The following is a 19,865-nucleotide window of genomic DNA, read 5'->3' on the forward strand; positions in this document are numbered from 1 at the left end:
GGTTTCAAATTCTTAAATGAAAAACACCTTCTAGAAGTTGAATTTCTTTCTAAGAATTTCATGCTCATGAATGAGATTTATACAATATGAAATTTTAAATTGAAAAGGGCTTTATTCCCCATGTTTCCCCCCCTAAAATTAATTATGGCATACAAGTTTCTATCTATTGCCCCGTTAGGAATGAGCAAATGTATTGAGTCAATCCATGCTCATGGGACAAATGTTGATTTAATTTTGTAATCTCTAGTATAATTTGTAAGAGGGGAAAAAACGGGACTTCATTATAAGGCTTAAGTTAATATATTGTTAAATTATGTGTGCAATTTCCTTTGTCATGTAACTGTAACATGCTGTCCTGTTGACAAATAATACTAGCATAATTCTGGAAATTTAAATGTTTCCATGATGCGATTTCGTATTTGCATACATTTTTCCTTAAGATGCCACTTCCTTAGTTTCGCTATATGTATTCCCTTGTATTTAATATTAGAAAGATTAATAAGTAAAATATGTAAAAGAAAATAAATTTTCTGCTGATTAGTTACGTAATAATCAACTGCATGAGATATATATAAAAAAATTCTTAAGCGTTCGATTTCTTCATAAGAACTGATGGAATGAATTCTTTTAATGGATTGAGAACAAACTTATTAATTACTTAGTATAGTGAAAGAATAATAAATTTAATTTTTAAAGACTCTTACTGTTCTTAAAAAGTAGAGTTTTTTTTTTTTTAACTTTAATTATTTTCTATCGTTCAGCATTTAATTTATAATTCTTTATTATAAATATTATTGAATCGTGAAACTTCTTAGTTTTCGAATTCACTAATTAGGTGACACCACCAGTATAGAATCAAAGTTTCATTAAATAACTAGTTAAGATGCTATTTGTTTCTCAAAATATTTCATTATCGAAGTGCCATGAACAATATGTAAGTTCTCGAAATTTCAAAATTATATTATATTAGGAAATTTTGTGAAAATCTTTGAAAGCTTAACAATCACGAAACAAATGAAAGTAAATAAAAAAAATATTTAAAAAAATCCCAGAGTAGTAATGAATCAAATCATGTTCAACGCGCCGATTTAGTTTTAAAGTCCATTACGTGTGCTGCAAGAGGATAAAGAGTGAGGCATCACAGATCAGAATAACGTAATTGCCGTCACACGATTTTGACACCATATAAGCCTGGATTCATGCTTAGTTTATAATGATTTCTTCGTTTTAAGTTTTAATTTTATGTGAAAATGGTATTAATGCAATTGTAATCCTGTAAAATTCACTTTTTTTCTTCTCGGATAGAAAAACAAATAATGTATTTTTTTATGCCATAGGTGCAATACACATATACTCGCATGTGCATGCATGTAACAAAACCACATCGTCTTTTAAATGATGGTAACTACACGAATGTTTTTTGCTGAAATGTCTTTATTTATGTCATTTTTATATCAGCTCAAAGATATCTTTCATACTAAAATGATCTTTTTGTAAATTTTCTTTCAAAATTGACGAAATAAACAAGACAAGAGTTTTATTTATCTCGGAAGTACAGAAATTTCTTAACTTTTTGACACGTATTTTTCACATAGCGATTTTTCAATTACATCATACTCTACGCAATAGCATCGGATCATTTTCTTTATCCATAAGGGAAGGGGAAAAATCATTAATGCATCAATTTAAAAATGGAAGTTCTCGTTTCTCTTTAATCCCCAGAGCAGAAGGAAAGGTAGCCAAAAGTAGCAACCCTCTCTCCTCTTCGTAGAGTTAGTCCAAATGAACTCACCATACGGTGGTTGTGCCGACAGGCATAGTACTTAAGGCGCCGATCCATGCCGCCAAAGGACAAGCATGTCTGGGTTGCCGTCTTAAAAATCGTATACAGGCTTAGAGCGGAAAATATTTGAAGAAAAGAAAAACCACAGTCTCTTTCTCTCCATTGGATTGCTCCTTTAGAGTTGCTTCCTTTGGATAACTGTGGGGTACAAAAGCCCTAAGGTGAAACACTTACAAACCACACAGGATTGCTCTGTTGCCAGTAAATATTCCTATTGTAGACTCACTACTGTGGGTTCAGGTGGACAGTAACTTCATCAACACTTTTATTTAAATGCCAATCTAATGCCAATGCTTAAGCATTTCTTTTCGGTATGAGTGTTAATAATAATTTTATAGATCATTACCATGCTGAAGATGCTCACAGAGCAATTAGGAGTATCTTCAAAAATATTTCATTCAGAAAGATGAAAACAAATGTGGATTTCAGTGTTCGGTTCTTGGTCATTGGTAGTTTCAATTGTCGCAAATTGTCTGAATATTTCATGCCTAAACTTAATTTAGTATCTAAGGTTATTGTTTGAAAAAAAAATCTGTAAAAAAAAATAAATTAAGTTTTCGAGATTATTAGCGAATATGGCTATTTTGTTACATTTTCCACTGTGATTAATGATACACGAGAAGCAATCTTGCTGAGTTGCTAAGAGTTATAAGTTAACATTTAAATGATATTGATGACGGTGAAAAAATAAATGAGTTGATCTCAGAAAATTATTGTTTCACAAGAACAAATAGCTTGCACGGAAATAAAATAAAAGATTGAAGGAGAAGATAGAGTTATGATTCTTGTTTTTGAACTTTGTAATATTTTCAAAAGCTTATTCTTAAAATAAATGAATATTGATGATGAGTATTCTTTGATAACTTAATTATTGAACTAAATATTAGGAATTCCGGTATCACGACATCAGAAACCGAGCTTAAATATTTGAAAGTGTGTATTAAAATATGGGAACAAAATGAAGATTTATCTACAGGGAATGTTACAACTGGCAATAATCAATAAAATATTAAATAATCAAAACAAAATGTAATTTTTTTTTTTTTTCAAATGCCTCAAGTTCTTAGAGAGACAAAATTGATAAGAAAATGTGAGTTTTTATTATTTCAAACACTGAAGATTAAATTCTCATATCATGAAATGTGCATGTATAACTTGTGATAATTTTGCATTCTACTCGTGCCATTTATGAAATTTCACTTTTATATCTTTTCTTTTTCGAAAGAAATTTAAAGTATTTAACAATAGTTCTTCGCAATTAAGTGCCATTGTAGTGTGTCGTCTCAGCATTTTATTTGGCATTATCTAGGGACAAACAAATGATTAACGCTGCATCGTGAATATAAAAAAATAAATAAATTATAATGTACAAATAAAACAAGCACTCTGTATGCGTGATATTTTTACAATTCATTTCTGAATGCATTACATTGTGATACACCAGAGATTAATTAGCTCTCCGATTACGACACATTTTCTCATTTCTTATCATTTCTCCTGTTGGTATAATTTTTGTAAGCTTACAGGACAGTTATGTTCTTTGATGAATCAATCTGTCGAGTTCTCTTCTTTTGGCATTGTATCAGATGCCCTGTTTTTGTTTCTTTTTTCAAATGATGAGAAAGAAATGATGTATTTGTTAATTGTGGGACACCTTTTCAACGCTTCAGGGCGAGAGGCTATAGTTGGGGGATTGAAGATGTTGGAGTCTGTTGGAGGGGGACCACTGTATTGGCGCCAGCAAGGCGTGCTTTCCACTCTCGGCGACGGCCAGTCAGAAAGGGGGCAGGACACATCTAAGTAGCTTTGTAAGACTCTTCAGGCTACAATGCCTCAGTACCTTAAGTTTACAAGACTCCCCGCGCCAAGTCAAGTGTGTAGGTAAACGTAGGTACATCGGAACTGCTATAAAATTTTTACGAACAGAGATTTCACTTCTTGGTAACATGTGGAACGAACCACATGTGGAACGAAATGTTTATCAAAACAACTTTTATTTCTTTTATCAAGGTACTAACTTAAATGGATACTTAGCATCTGTTTTTACTAGGTTTACGTGGCAGTTTGGGGGGAAAAATGTCTTTGTATGCATTCGGCGATGAACGGAGATACATTAGACTATTTTTTCTCATTGGCTTTTTTTATTCACTTTGTTAAACAATAAAAATGGAAATCATTGCTTTAGAAACCAATGAAAAACCTGATTGGACGCATGTTTTCATTTCACTTCACATTAATCATTTTTGGTCAATGCCGATAGATTTAATGATGTTTCAACTTACAAATACATATCTATCAAATCATTTAATGATGTTCAGCTTCATCATCATAGATTTGACGATGTTTCAGCTTATTCATATATACATATAAGAAATACATATCTATCTATTCATTTTAAAATTTTGCTTTGATAAATCTTTTATTTATTTATTTAATTTTATAAAATTTTGTTTCACTTTTTAATCCTCTGTTTTATATCACATTTGTAGCATCCTTTCATATTATTTTTATAGATAATTCTTTGTCGTGTACCTATTTCGCATGTAAAAGGCAAACGGAAAAAATAAGAATGTTTTGTTGAAATTATCAAAAGTACGAAAAATTTGGATTATAACAACATTTTAATAAATTTGGACAGTAAATGAGGCAGATTTACTGATACATGAGTTATCGATGACCGCCTTAGAACCTTAGAACATGTCGTCTTTTAACATTTCCATTAGTATTAATAGTTATTGAACCATATGTTCATGCTCTTGCGATTGGTCATAACTAATACATTAAAGTTAAAAAAAAACAACAACATTATGTTAGCAATTTTGACACAAATGGGATTTAATAGTAGCCTTTTTTCACTCTATCTGTTATTGCAGTCTCCATAGATGAATATTAAATAATATATTAATTGTAAAAAACAAATGCATCATCAATATCGATCGATCAATAATTCACATATTTATAAATATTGCCGGAAATAAAAAAAATAATACTGATAAAATATAAAAACATTTTTTTAAAAATATATATATAAAATCTACAGCATACAAAATCTACATTATATTGCTTTAATATGTATTAAAAAAATACATATTAAAGCAATATAATGAAAAATCAGTAAACGGAGAGAAAACACACACACACAAATGGTATCAAGAATTAGAATAAACCAAGATAATAAAATTATCTTTGGTTTATTTTTGTAATTATGATGATCACGATATGAATTAAGTTATCAATTACTTTAGCAGTTGTACTGATCAAATCAGAAACAATTGCCCTGATAAGAATCCGGAACTTCATTTTATTTAAAAACAATGATGACCAAGGTTTTACTTCTGAAATTTGAATCAGAATTCCATATTTCTATTAAAAGGACATTTTATTCTAATGTTCGATTAAATATAAAATTAGCGTATATTCGAAACAGTAGAAATTTTGCTTGTGTAATGAACGGTTGATTAAAAAATTGCTCAATATTTTACATAAAAATTATATAGCCGAAATGGATACAATATATCATCTTATATTGAAAAAACAAAGGTGGGGGGAAGAAAACAACAACAGGATAGTTTGGTTGAAACAGACCTCTCCTTGCCACAAATATTGGGATGAAACAAAAATTTTACCAAAGAAGTCACATTTCGATTAATAATTGAGATAGAATAAGAGAATTGTATTCAGTTTTTTTTTTTTTTTTTTCGTTTAGAAAAGAAAATATTTAAGTAGACTAATAAAAAATACTACATCATTCATTGTACATTGGATAAATATCCCAAAATACGAACGGGTAAATGCCAATTACTATTTACTATAGTTCCGTCGCAAAACTCAGTTGACATCCCCTTGTTAAATCCTGCGAGTGAGTTAGTTCCCCGTATGGCTTAGCTTCCGAGTGATGGGTCATGTGACCGAGGCGGGAGAGGTGAGGGAGGCTGGAGCCTTTGAACTCGCACGTGGTGATTTACTTTGCGAGTAATCGCCTTTTAACGGCTCTGGGGATATTACAAGGTGGATAAAAGTATTATCCATGTGTTATCGCATCACCGCAGCTATCTCCTCATCCTCGACAAAAAAGATCGCGATCATTCAAATCTGTTTTTTTTTTTTTTTTTTTTTTTTCATTTTTAAAACGATTGGACACTATCGGAACATTGATTGAATGCAGAGAAATTTTTTCCTCTGAAAAAATATTCGATATATATTTATAATGTGTATAATATATTTACTTGTTTGAATTTTTAAATCAATTATTTTTTAGAAATTTTTATTAATTAATTAATTTTAATTATTGCAGAGGCATTTGTGCACAACTGCATGTTATAATAAGCATGTATAGCATTTGGAGTTGTAAACCTCCCATAAGAGTCAATGAAAACACGTTGCTTCTGAACATTCATGCAAAAACAAAAAAAAAAACAAAAAACGGTTAATGTGTTGAAAACGAATTTTGCTTCCCCCTCCCTGAGAAATGTTTTTTTTTCCACTCGTCTATTACCTGATTATCCGCATACTCGAATACCCGGATCGAGTTTGTTTCCAATTAATACGGATAACTGTGATTTTACTGTAATTTTAGAGGTCTATATGGAATATTCAGTAAACTGATACGAAATTTGAAGTAAGTCTAAGTTTCTTAAGTCCCCTAGGTAAAGAAAATTTCATGTGTATCTTATCAATATGTACTTACATATTCATTGATACATTTTTAAAACTAACAAAACAATATTTAAACTAAAGATAAAGGGATGGAAAAATTAATAATTTAAAAAAAATCCTATTTTAGGCAGTAATAACCATTAATAAACGTAATAACATATTGAAAATGAAAATTAAATGCCATCAGTTATTTTTTTATAAAAATTATTTTTTATTTCGCTTTTGGTTTAGCAAATGTTTTAATTAATGTATAGTTTCCAAAAGTTACTGCTGACTAGATAAATCAGTTTTTCTTAAGCTATCCATGACTGATAGAATCAATTTCAATTTTGAAAAATTTCTTTCTGAGCTGGCTTTTTTTGCTGGTAGTACTGCAATGTTAGCCCGCATACTGCGCATTTACAAATGTCTCCAATCGATTGCAATGTATTTTTGGTAATCCGTCTTGTAACTCATCAGTATCTCGTGAATAATTAAGTATTAGATATTTTTTAACAGCTCTTCGGAAGATAATTATGAATACATGTAACGCCAAAATATGCACTTAATATTGATATGTATTTGAATTTACAATCCTTAATAGGGATGTTGATGATTGAAAATTAAAAATCAATCTAATTTTTTTTATATGAAATCGTTAATTGATTAATCCGTATCTTATCACCTGTTTGTATAATTTTCACCCTCGACTCGTTGATTGGAATGCTTGATAAAAACGTTTGTGATACGCATTAGGAAAGCTAATTAATGCATTGAGATTCAATTACTTCTGTTTGCGATGCATTGAAAGTTATTTCAAAACGTTCGTTTATAGAGGTTAAGGGGCAATAATATGACAGAGGAAGAACATGGGCATCATAAATTTGTTATAAAATTGAAATTCATTGAATTTCTATTTATGAGGTATAAATTCCCATTTGCGATAATTGTAATCAGTAAAACAACTTCAGAATGAAATCATTGAAATGAGTAATGCAGTGAATAATATGAATGGCACGAAACATTTCTTAATGAATATTCGATAATTATTAATTTTAAATAATTTATTAATTTTGAAAAAATTCTTGGTTGATATGACAAAAGTTGTTATGATTTTAGGGGTACTGTAATTTTGAAGAAAAATAAGAAACAGTTCGATATAGAAAAAGAGAAGAAAGAATTAGGAGCAATTAGGCATCGCATACCGTAGCAACATGAAATGCTGTGATAGCGTTGAGTAGTGTATACATATTCTTTCTCGATGTTTTGATGGTCCAGTTCTGTCTCCATTTCCTGCTAAAAATACAATGCAAAATGGCTACTAATTACTATTCTGATACCACAACATCGAGGTAGGTATTGCAGTACCTATCTACTATCAATGTACTTCCATCGCTTTTTCATTTTTTCTGCTAATAGACTAAATACGTACACCAGGTGTAATGGCTATCAACAACACCACTGATAAAGCTTTATTGTTCCCCTAAAGACCCGATAGATAAATTCGATTTGTGTCGGGTAAATCATTAGTTGGACAAATGTCGGATAGGTCATTAGCAAAATGACAAGGAAGTGATGAAGTACCTGTACTTCCTATCCAGTTATGATTTCCCCCTGACCTCTGGGGGAAATGCTGAGCAAAGGTGTTGCTAATGTCTTATCAGACAGATGTGTGTCATGGGAAGAATTTTGCAGCTTCTAGAGAGTTCTGTAGAGTAAAATACCCCCGATTCTTTTATATCGACAAGGTAAGCATTATTGGAGTTTGACCTAGCAATTTGAAACCATGATCAGATGACGAGGACGACATATGATTTGATGTACTCCTAACTAATCTTCTGTGTTGCCCCACAATACTGATTTAATTGTATCTTACCTGTCCTGGATCATACATATTTTGGATCTTCTATGGAATCGAAGATTAATCTAGTGATCTTCTGAAATGGAATCCATATATTAAAAGTACTGAAAACTATAAAAAATAGTGTTATATGCCTGATTATATAAAAGATATATAATAAAATACTTACGCAGTATAACCTCAAAAGAAAATATTTTAATATATTTCAGGCAAATTAACCATCTTAATTAAATATTCTAAACTACATTGACCAAAAGTGTAATAATTTTTTTTAAATATTCATAAACGAATAGGGAAGATATATTGAAAAGGACTTAATTCGACCTCTCAGAAAAGTAGGCACTTCCTATCAGATAAATATTTTAATTCTTTTTTTTTTTTTCCCATCTTAGAATTTACTATGTGAAATGATAATGATTATCGTTGTATCACTGCGTGTTAAAATTTGAGATTGTGAGAATTATAACATTTACAATAGTTCAAGAAATTATTTATTATCCAAGTTAATATTCACAAAAAAGTTTTATTACTTATAGAAACTGTTTAGTGAATTTTTCATTTTAATAGGGAATATGAGCTCTGATACACTTCTTATTACTGAATCGTTAATGTATTTTATTGGGTTATGGATTTTACAAAAACATATTGTAGAAAATAAAAACTGTTCCTCAATTTCTTCTTTTAACGCTACAAGCAAATTCTGTTTCTGGATTTTAGCGTAAAATATATACATTATACATGGCTGAAGGAAGAATTTTTGTCTAAAATTAATGCTCATGCTATCTTTTCTGTTACAGAAAGTGAATTGTAATCATCAAAATAAGCGAAAGTCTTGATGAATATCAGTTTATTCTTCGAAACTTCATCAGAAATCAGAAGGCGTCGATTCGTCTTGAAGCAAAGGTGAATCAGAATCCGTAACGGGTGGCTGGACGCATCATTGAACACATCATTCATTGCAACAACATACTTACTACCTAGATAATAGGTTGCACGGACTTTTAAGCATGTGTCGTCTTTCTTTCTCTCTGTTTGCGTCTCTTTCTTTGTCTCACTTTTCTTTTTATTCGCTTAAATAAATTCTACTCCTTGATTATGTTTATACATACATGCTCGATGAAAATTATTCAATAAAATCGTTACTAGAAATTTCATCGGAGTCTGAAAATGAATCTTTATACGGACGATATCTCTTTTTGGATTAAGACGGATGTGTGCAAGCCTCTATTCCATTCCTTCCCCCAAATGTCCTTGAGTCTTTCCTTCAGTTTTGGCTACCAAGTGCTGCCAGTGAGTCATTGTGCAGACCTCGAGCGAAGTTAATCTAACTTAATGTATCCTAGAACTTTGAGTTGTTCCCCTGTTCTTCCTTCGACACTGACCCTGGAGTACTGTTCTTTTTATCTCTTTTTTCCAAATGGAATGGACATTGCGCTGAAAGAATACAATTGGCTTGTGGGCGCTGCCGTTTAGCATAGTTTGTTGCAAAACAGATCCGAAGACAGTGCAAATATTCATACCTCCAAAGTAAATCTGCCAGCGTAGACATTAATGCAACTATTAGAATATTATTTAAAATTCATGTTTTATCTCAGATTGACTTAAGTCCAATTATTCAGGATTTAAATAATTTTGATATTTTCCTCTACAGTTTTGTTGAAATATAAATTTGAAAGATTGTACTTATCAGCCAATAATTCAAACCTTACGCGTTTTGCTAAAATAAAGATATAAAATGACGATAGGAATCCTCAGTTTTGTCTTTCATCAAATGATTTTCTCTCTGTTCCAGTGACTTAATGAAGGGAGGTGACTTCGGAGGAGGTGTAGAGGCCCTGGTGATAAAACATTAGTGCGGTTATGTCATGAAAGAAACAGAATATGATCAGGGGGCATGAGAATAAATCATAATGAGGTTTCTATTTACATTTCCTAAGCTACTGTTGGTAATTACGGTAGGGGAGGGTATCCAGGTTCTGTATTTAGAGCCACTTAACATGTCTTCGTTACTACACTACTCCAAATAATAATGGAAATGAAATTTAAAAAAAAGGGGGTTTTTATCAGAAGTCCTGCCAAAGGGTGAAAATATTCTGTATTATAAATGAGAACGCCTCAAAATGAAAATCTTCAAGAGGTGACTTAAGTTCTACCCTTTGATACACAATCTTTCCCATAACAAAACGCTATGGAATAAATAATAATAAAAAAAAAATGTAAATATGGCATATAATGGTTATTATTTAGAATTAAAACTAAATGCCTAACTACAGACGAAAGAAACCTAAATAATTTATAGCTATAAAAATATTTATGATGAGAGGCAGTTTAAACTACTTTTTCTCGATACATTAAACAATTTTCAAAGCTGGCGAAACTTAAAAGTATGCCTGTTAATCATTGTGGCATCAAGGTGGTTGCATCACACTAGCATAGTTTCAACAACTATTCTTAATACTCAAAGTATTTTTGGATTTTACAACTGTTTTTATCTCAAGTAAATATACCGTATTTTAAGATTAAATTTTTAAACATTTAATGCAGCATTAAATTAGTATAACGCTATTTTAAATTCAAAATTTGATGTAAAAGAAAATTAACAATTGATGATATATTTTCAAAGGTAAGTGCATTTTACACTCTCTTCTTTGTTTATTATATAACAACATATTTTCATTAAGTTCATATTTATTTTAGTTTTCAGACGCAGAAAAATATATACGACAATGCTGTGCATATAATAGTAATTTTGATTTAAATTCTAGAATTTTTGTTATTTTCATTCCAGAATTCCCTTGCTTATTAAATTACTTATGAAAAGGAAATGTTTTCAAGATAAAATAACATTTAATTCGAATATAGATCCCGAATTTAAAAATCGATTAACTAAAAATTATTTCGATATGAAATGCAAAATATTGTAGTAAAATTTATACAATAATACTAATACAGTGCCAAAACATCACTGATAACTATTAATTATAAAATAATTATATCAGCACGTTGGTTGATTGCCAAAAATTTGAAGAAATCTAATTACCATAATGTTGAAAACAACTTTAGTTTCTTAGTACAGTTCGGGCTTAAAAACAATAACCTGAAGTTAAAATCTTGTATTTTCTGAAGAAAATCATATATTGTCATATATTGGAGAATTTGCTTAGAATTTTCTAGACATGGTCCAGAATATTCATCGATGACAGAGGATATCATTATAAATTTTATAACAGTTTTTGCTTCACATTTTATTGCTGCACCGGACTAGAATCGCCTATCACAAAGATTTTTTTTTTTTTCTAACGGAATCTTTTCACTAAAAATTGCTGAGAAACCACATAGTTAATTTTTTTTCCACTTTTTGAATTAAAAATATTTTTAATGCTTTCAGTTTGAAATTAGCACCAATTAGTAAATCATCTTCTTATAACAATCAAACTGATGAACTAATGCATAATGAATAGCTGCATGCATTGGAAGCAGGTAATTTTTTGAATTACAAAGTTAAATCATTGAATGGAGAAATAAGTATATTTTATAATGTTCAAGAATTTTTTTTTTTTTTTTAATTCTGTGATGAGAGAAAATTATTTAAATCAATTGGTTACATTGCTTTTTTTTATTTATTCTCTTCCATGCTGTTATTTACAATAACATAGATACATAATACTATGCATGTATTTATTTATGTACATAGTATTTATGGCTACATAGATGAATGCAGCCATCAAAATTATTCAACATTTTTTTTTTTAGTTCTGAATTTTTAAAAACATGCTTTTTTTCTTTTCTAGATTCCATTTGATTTACTTAAAAATGCTTATTTCAGTGACGAATTGATAAACTACCCACCCACCTCAAAGTTTTCCATTTGAATTTTTTAAATTAGATTAACAGACATACTGCAAAGAGTTTCTTCTTCTTTTTTCATTTTTTTTTCCCTCCAGATATGGAATGCTCACCGGTGTTCTTTAAGGCTTAGAATATAAGATCTTTTATGTTATTTACTTATTTTCTTAATAAAATAAAAATAAGTTTAATAGAATTAGTCATTTCATATCATATTTATGTCACATAAAGCTTCATTGATTAGCTTAAAAAAAATCATAAAATAGTGGGAAAATTAAATAAAAGAATTCAAAAATGACAAAGATCAACAAAATGAGGGATCGCAATCAGAATCTAAAACAAAACTGTCAGAGAGTGATTAATTCTGTATTTTAAAAGAAATCAGTTACAAATTGAAGCCATTAGGAAGGACTTGCTCTTCTCCACATTTCTCTTTTCTGCTCCAACATAACGGAACAAAGGATAACAGTATTTCATTAAAGGGAGTGAATCCACACAACACAGTATACAATAAATAATACTGGAGTGCTTTCAGGAAAGGTAACTTTAATGAAAAGAGGCGGTGATAAACAAGCGGTGGTCCCAAAATAGGCTTCAACTGCGAAACCATTCACAACACGACACCGCTCTGCAATCAACCGCTTACGATCTCATTTCCATTTTCAAAAGCAAGCGCGCGAAAAACGGATGAAAGATCATATGATCAGCCTCCTAAATAGTGAATGCGCCCTATCTCAAATTTTATTCCCGCACCACAGAAATGGATCAGGGTTCCTGGTGTGGGGGGTTAAAAGTAGTATTTGCATATGCATCTAAAGTTAAGGAGGAGATTCGGGATTAGATTTATTTATTTATTATCATTTTTGTTCCTTTTTCGGAACGAAGCCAGCGGTATTTGGGGAAAGAAAGTCCATCGCGACCCAATTGCCCGCGGGGCAAGCGAGGCTAGGCCTTTTGAGCGGGGAAACCTTGATTGACAGGCGAAGGCGTGTCTGCAGTGCGCCGCCAGCCAATGGATGGCGCCAGTAGGCGGGAACGTGGACGTGCTTTCATCCATATTCATCGCAGTGCCTCGACCGCTTTTGCTGGTAGTCGTTGTCGAATATTCTGTCTCGTAGTGCGAGTGAAGCAAGATCAGTCGTCACTCGGGGCCCCCATCGAAGTATCGCGCGGTCTCCGTGATACCAAAACAAAGCGAACTTTTCCTTTTTTTATTTATTTATTTTCCCCTTCTTTCGTAGACCCGGTGTGCCCCACTCAACCGCCACCACGTTGAATTTCACAGAGTTCGGGGGCCCCTACCCCAGCATGGCTGGTGCATCGGACGGCCTGGATCAAGACGGGACCAACAAGTCAGCTTTCATGGAGATTCAACAGCAGGGCCTGGCCGGGATGCCCCATCATGCACAGGCCTACCCTATACGATCCAGCTACTCGGCACAGCCTTCGCAACATGAGGCTGTGTTCGCCTCAGCCCACAATCCTCGGCCCCTGGGCCCTAACCCTTTTCCCATGAACTACCCGCTCAACAGCTATTCGCACCCGGGACACCCTTATTTGAGCACCTACCCGCCCAATGTGCCCGGATGCCCGCCCTGTCCGTCACCCCCCAGGGACGGTAAGTACCTTATCTTTAACTTATCATAAACGTGAATTACTTATTTTATGTTGTACATTTGATAATACTCTTTATTGTGTAATAATGGGATGCCATGGATTAGCATGATTGGCACCCAACCGTTTTCTAATCTTAACTGCTTATGATTAAAGTTAGTTTTTATGTAATCTAACCTCACAGTATAAATAATAGATAAATAGTAGCTGTATGTTTTGGGTATTTAATCTTGTTTATTCTTTAAATAATCTACTGGTAAAATGCAGATTTTTTTTAATTAAATATACTTTAAACTGATCCTGTAATTTATTTTTCTAAATAGAAACTAGCGATCACATGTTTTACTGTTTCTAATTTCCATAGATAAATCACTGTTGATTATCATTAAGTGCCTTTATTTCCCTATAAGAATCATAAAGATTAAGCTGCCTTTACTAATAAAATAATCTGTTCTTTCAAAATTGATGGTCATAATTGGGTTAAATGATATGTATCCATTATGTAATGGTCCATTATAGATTTAATAGCTGTTTCCGTTACTATAAACAAAACAAAATTAAAGTTTACTTATTATCTTTCTGCATGCTGTTTTACTACATAGATCTGGTTATTTAATTAATTTATCATAATTTACATTGCTTTAATAAGCAATAGAATTCAGTGCTTTAATGAAATCTCAAATCTTTGAAATTAGATACATTATGTAAATAGTGATATCTAAATTTTGTTAATAATCGGAATAGATATATCTTGTTTTTTAAATAATAATTGTAGGATATTTTGGGCTATAGTTCATCTGCACAATTTTAATGCTCAAAAAAAATATATATATCTTAAAGTTTATATCCTCTCTCATCCAGTTAGCTAAGGCTTGGATATTAAGAAATGTTTACAATTGATATCCTAATTAAGAATGCCTCACTAATAAATTGTTCCAACTAAAATTGACATATGTGTTTTCGCATTCATTAGTAGCTTGTGACTGCTTTTAACCTTACTGCTATTTTTGTGTTTTTTGTATTGAAATTATCATAATTTGACGCAAAAGTACATTTTGCCTTTGATTATTATTTTTGTGAATAGTAAGAGAGCCAGTTTTGTCCAGAGCCTTTGTGTCTTTATCTTTTTGTTATGTTCTAGTCTTAATGCTTTGTTTCTTTATTTTTTCGCCTTTTCAAATGAATTTCAAAAAATATAGTGAGAATTTGAGAACGAAAGTTTTTGATTATAATTATTTGATAGCGGGCACGTGCTACGGTTCTGTAATTATCTTTACGTCGAACGAGTGACAGATTGGTAAATATCATTACATCAATTACTTAGATAATGGATGGCTGATGTTTGCAATTATGTTTTTAAAGTGGCTTTTTTCATTCAATCATTCATTGACCTTACTAGACTTCTTTTATTCATCAATTCATCCAGATTATTTTCTTTCAATTCAGATTATTTCTTTCATAGAAATTTTTTGTGCTGATGTTCTCCCATATATGATAAAACTTTCTTAGACTTTGGTAGTTTTTTTTAAAAAAAACTTAGTTTAATTTTGTAGCCGGAAAGTAATTGTTTTTGCACTGAAATATTCAATTATATTACCAAATAATATATCCAAATTAGTTTGACTTTATTTAGTCTGATCTGAAATTTCTTTATCGATTTTTGTTGCATTTTATTGGCACTAACATTTCATGCATAATTTTATGTTTTGGGCTTAAATATTTCTATTGTCACCAATATTAAAAAGGATGTCTTTTCGAAGAATATGTAACTTTTAGATATTCTTGCTAATGTGTATTTCTTTTATAAAAAGTTTGTTCTCACCAAACATCAAAACATAAATAAAGTAATAGAAATAATCAAAGCATATTATAATTAAATTAGCATATAATTAACAGAATACTCCTGGATCATTGACTATAGAAATGCTAATATGAGTATGCACCAGACATCTCTAATTATGCTTTTTATAAGCGAGCAAAAGGCAGAAATATATATAATAATCAGATTAAAGAAAACTTTCATCCCTCTCCAGTTGTTTCAGTTTTTGTATCTTCTAACTTTGCATCGGTGAACTTTTTTAATGTCATGCTAGTTTTGAGGTATTTTTTTAAAAGACACTTGATTTACACATTTTTACTTTCTCATTTGAAATTTATTCCTAATAGAGGTTTTGCATTGTATCAGTAAAATACATCTGGCATGACATTTTAAAACTTAATAACACGAAAATATATATATATATATATATATATATATATAATTTCTGATTTTGAATGGATTCTATTTGGTCTGAAAGGAAAATTGCGAATGTAATTTTTTTTATGGATATTCTTTATGCAATGTAATTGTGCAACGATTTAAACTGTTTTCTCTCCCCCTAGATTTAAAATTTTCTTTCTCTTTTTTTTATATTTCTAATTTTATTTTGCAATATATATCGGAAATATTGAATTTAGCTATCGTACGATAAAACAACTGATATTTTTCCAAGAACACACACTCAAAAAATATTGTTGCATTTTAAAGACATCTTTTTCTCAATCACTTCTCGTAAGTCCTATATAATAAAAATTTGCTTAAAAGTTTTATTAGGGAAAATCCATTTCAATTACTAGAAATTTATGTGCAATCCATATTCAGCAAACTGAATTTTTTAAATGTAACTTTTTATCTAGGCAAGATTCATTATTTTGGGTGTGAGAGTGTTTTTTCATGAATATTCATTGTAGTGTCAATGAAAATAAAAAAAAGAAACTGATATAAATATGAATAACCAAATCAGGCAAGATTTTTGAATTATACACATTCATTTCTTATTATCATGCATTTAAATATCCACCTGAAAAATTACCAGATTTTTAAAATATCGAATCGAAAGCATTTAATGAATCTCCATTTCCTTTTCCTTGCAAATTTATGTGAGTGGTCTACTTTGTCCTTCAATTTTCTTTTCGTGTATTCTGATTTCAATAGAATAGCTCAGTGAAGGTGAAAAGAGACTTGCATAGAAGTAGTATCAAACGCGTGTTTTATAGAGGGAAAGTGTCATTGTTTCTAATGAAAACTGGAATATTTCTCATTGGAAAATAACAATAAAGCAAAGCCATCTGAATATTCAGTTGAGCTCCTAGCAACTACATATGAATGAAAGTGGAATTGCTTGTAAAGTACAATCGGAAAGAATCTACATTTTACTTTTATATCTTTATTTCTAAATAATTATAAAAGACCTTTCCTACTCATCCTTTTATATATACATTTATATCAGCTGATCTTTTGTTTTATTTTGCCAACATCCACGTTCACGTATTCTTATTCAAAACTGCAAATCTATTTATACAGAGTTTCAACATGTTGTCTTCTTTGATGAAAATAAGCCACTTTGCGGTAAATTAGATGACCTCGGTTGATAAGAGCAAACTTGTGGCCCGCTCGTGAAACCTATCAGCTGGGTCAGTTAATCTCTTGTAGGGGTGGTGATAGGCCACACGCGACTATCGAGGAATGGTTATCGTTACCACTTATGAGCGTTACATCTCCCCCACAGTGTGAAATCGTGTTGGAATGAGGGATCGGGTTTCCTGGAAGGGATAGCTCGTTACCCACTGTGAAGGGAATCTCTGTGAAAAGTCCCACTGTCAAAAAATGAGTGATTATGCAGATCCCCCTCTGTGAGCCCTTACCAGCCAACTGCAAATGTCTTCTTGAGTAGTGACACTCCTCGTATTATATTCGAACTGGATGGTTATTTCCGGTGGATAATGGTCAGAAGACGATTTCATCCACAGATGGTTTTCTGACAAACTCCTTCTAAACGAGGACAAATGCTCGTCTTTGAAAGATTTATGGAGATAATGCAGTAAATGGCAGCTGTGTAGCAAGCGAAACATGTGGGCTTTACTTTAAATCATTCATCCTAGTTTAGAGCTAAAAGGGAAAAGTGTAGCAGAAGTTATTTTCAGATTTTACAGTAAAACACGCCTGAATACATAAATGCTTTACATATATTTCAAGAATTCCAGTTATGTAAATAATTTTCTCCAGATCCTTCTAACATTTCAAAGTTGGCTTTTGTTTAAATTTGCTAAATATTCAATGATCCCTTTTCACTTTTTAAAATTAAAAGAAATAATTTTCCGGAGAAATTTCTAAAAAGGTTCGAAATTGTTTCTCGGAGTACAAGATGAAAAAAATGAATATAAGAACTTTAAATAGTGTTTTTTTTTAATTGAAACTCATAATAAGAAAATTACGTCCCTTTTAAGCATTTGTTACGAATATTAAAATATACTTAAAAAAACAGCAGAGAAATATAATTATGTAGATTAAAGTAAATAATATATAATAATTTACGAAGAAGATTTTAAGAAGTACTGGTTCATAAAAAACCATGTGTATACTTCTAAAAGAGGAATTAGTTTATTATTAATATTATGAGTCATTTATTCTTAAAAACAGGAAAGATAAATTTAAAATAATTGACAGTTTAATATTTACGAGTTGCTATCCTATGAGTTTTATCTTTAACATTTTATTTTTATTGCATTTCATATCAACTCATTTTGCATAAAGAAAAACTTCCGAAATCTTATTTACTGAGGTAGACTAAGTTTCTGTGTTTTCACAAAAATACCTTTAAAAATTTACTTACTTTTTCGTTATAAATAATCGACTAAAAAAAGGGGGGCTCTTTAATTCATGCACATAGAGACAGTAACACAATATGAAGATAAACATTTTGTTGCGAGAATACTCGTATGATGTTAGAATTAATTCTATCTTTTTGGAAAAATTTGTAATTCTGATTTATTAAAAATTCTTTGTGAAAATAACATTTTTTAAAAGTTCCTCAAGCCGCCACAAATTTACTCTTTATTACTAAATTAGTCTCATTTTGGAAAGCAGCATCCTTATAAGCGTCTGAATAAATATTTTCGAAACATTTCATTTCTTTTGAATGTATTTTTTAACCATTCTCCCGTAGCACAGTTAATCTAATTTAGTATCTTTTGACGCTAAGTTGAAAATAAAAACTAAGAAATTGTAAGAAGATCAGAAGATGCGAAAACTTTCTTCCTTTTTTTTCCAAGAAAATTAAATCCTTGTGGGAAAGACTTGCTTTAAATTCGCTTTCTTTGGTATATCTTCTTTGTTAAGTATTCAAATTTTATTTTTATTTTGCTGGTATTAAAAACCCCTAAATGTTTGAATTGAATCCTTAATCACTAATACCAGGGAGATATTCGATAGTTAATAAAGTTTTACAAAAGCAAGTACTTTGTTTCGCTTCACTCACTGCCGTTCACAGAACGAGGCAATATAATAGGAAATAAAAACATTGTAATTAAGTAAAAAGGTTTACTACCACTTTTTTTCAGCCGATGAGTTTGTTTTAAAGCTGTCTTTCTTCATGTCATGCGACAATTCACTTTTATTAAGGCACTAATCATGTTCATATTTTTCGACATCGTTACAAAAGGAAGCGTAATCCGTTTGAATTGAACACTCCTGCTTCACGATCACGATGAAAACGCGTAAGTCACGCACGAATCGTTTATGTGGTTTGATCCTTATTAGACCAAGTGGACAACTGTGTTGTCAAATATTAAATGTCACGCCAGCTCTGAAGTTTCTCCAGACCTACATTTTGGGTCTTTCCGATTGTCCAAAATGATAGATGGCTTTTATTTAGAGTCAAGAACCGACTACCTCCTTTTCTGAGTTAAAATATTTTGCAGAGCAAGTTCTAGTGGTTTGACTTTAGCGAATTTCAGTAAAAGAGAGTGACGATTTGGCTGTCGAAGTGCTTAAATCAGAAACTTTAGTCATTCCAAACACATCGCAGTAGCCAGTGCAGTTACTTTTACAAATAGAGCGGAATCACATCCTTCAAATTCAGTTATGATTTTGTGAGTTTAAAAAATACAATTTTATTGTTGACTCATCTGATTGTATTAAAATAATAACATTTGCATCTTTATGAAGGGATGTGCAGAGACGAAAATTTAAATACCGAATGCGTATTTATGGTCTTTGCACTGAATTCTTAAGTTTTAAATGTCAAA

The 19,865-nt window shown here is 31.0% G+C and overlaps 1 protein-coding gene across 2 annotated transcripts in view; it reads left to right on the forward strand.

Moving 5' to 3' along the window:
* The first annotated feature begins 13,158 nt into the window (after positions 1–13,158).
* LOC129960294 (homeotic protein distal-less-like) overlaps positions 13,159–19,865 on the forward strand; it is a 62,526-nt gene continuing 55,819 nt past the window's right edge. Inside the window, exon 1 of one of the 2 annotated variants that reach the window (XM_056073610.1) lies at positions 13,159–13,803. In XM_056073610.1, the coding sequence (XP_055929585.1) occupies positions 13,494–13,803 (310 nt within the window). In that variant the 5' untranslated portion in view covers positions 13,159–13,493. The remainder of the gene's footprint in view (positions 13,804–19,865) is intronic. The other variant, XM_056073611.1, reaches the window with a different exon arrangement.

The sequence above is a fragment of the Argiope bruennichi genome, chromosome X2 (genome assembly GCF_947563725.1).
Source record: "Argiope bruennichi chromosome X2, qqArgBrue1.1, whole genome shotgun sequence".
In the NCBI taxonomy this organism is placed as follows: Eukaryota; Metazoa; Arthropoda; class Arachnida; order Araneae; family Araneidae; genus Argiope; species Argiope bruennichi.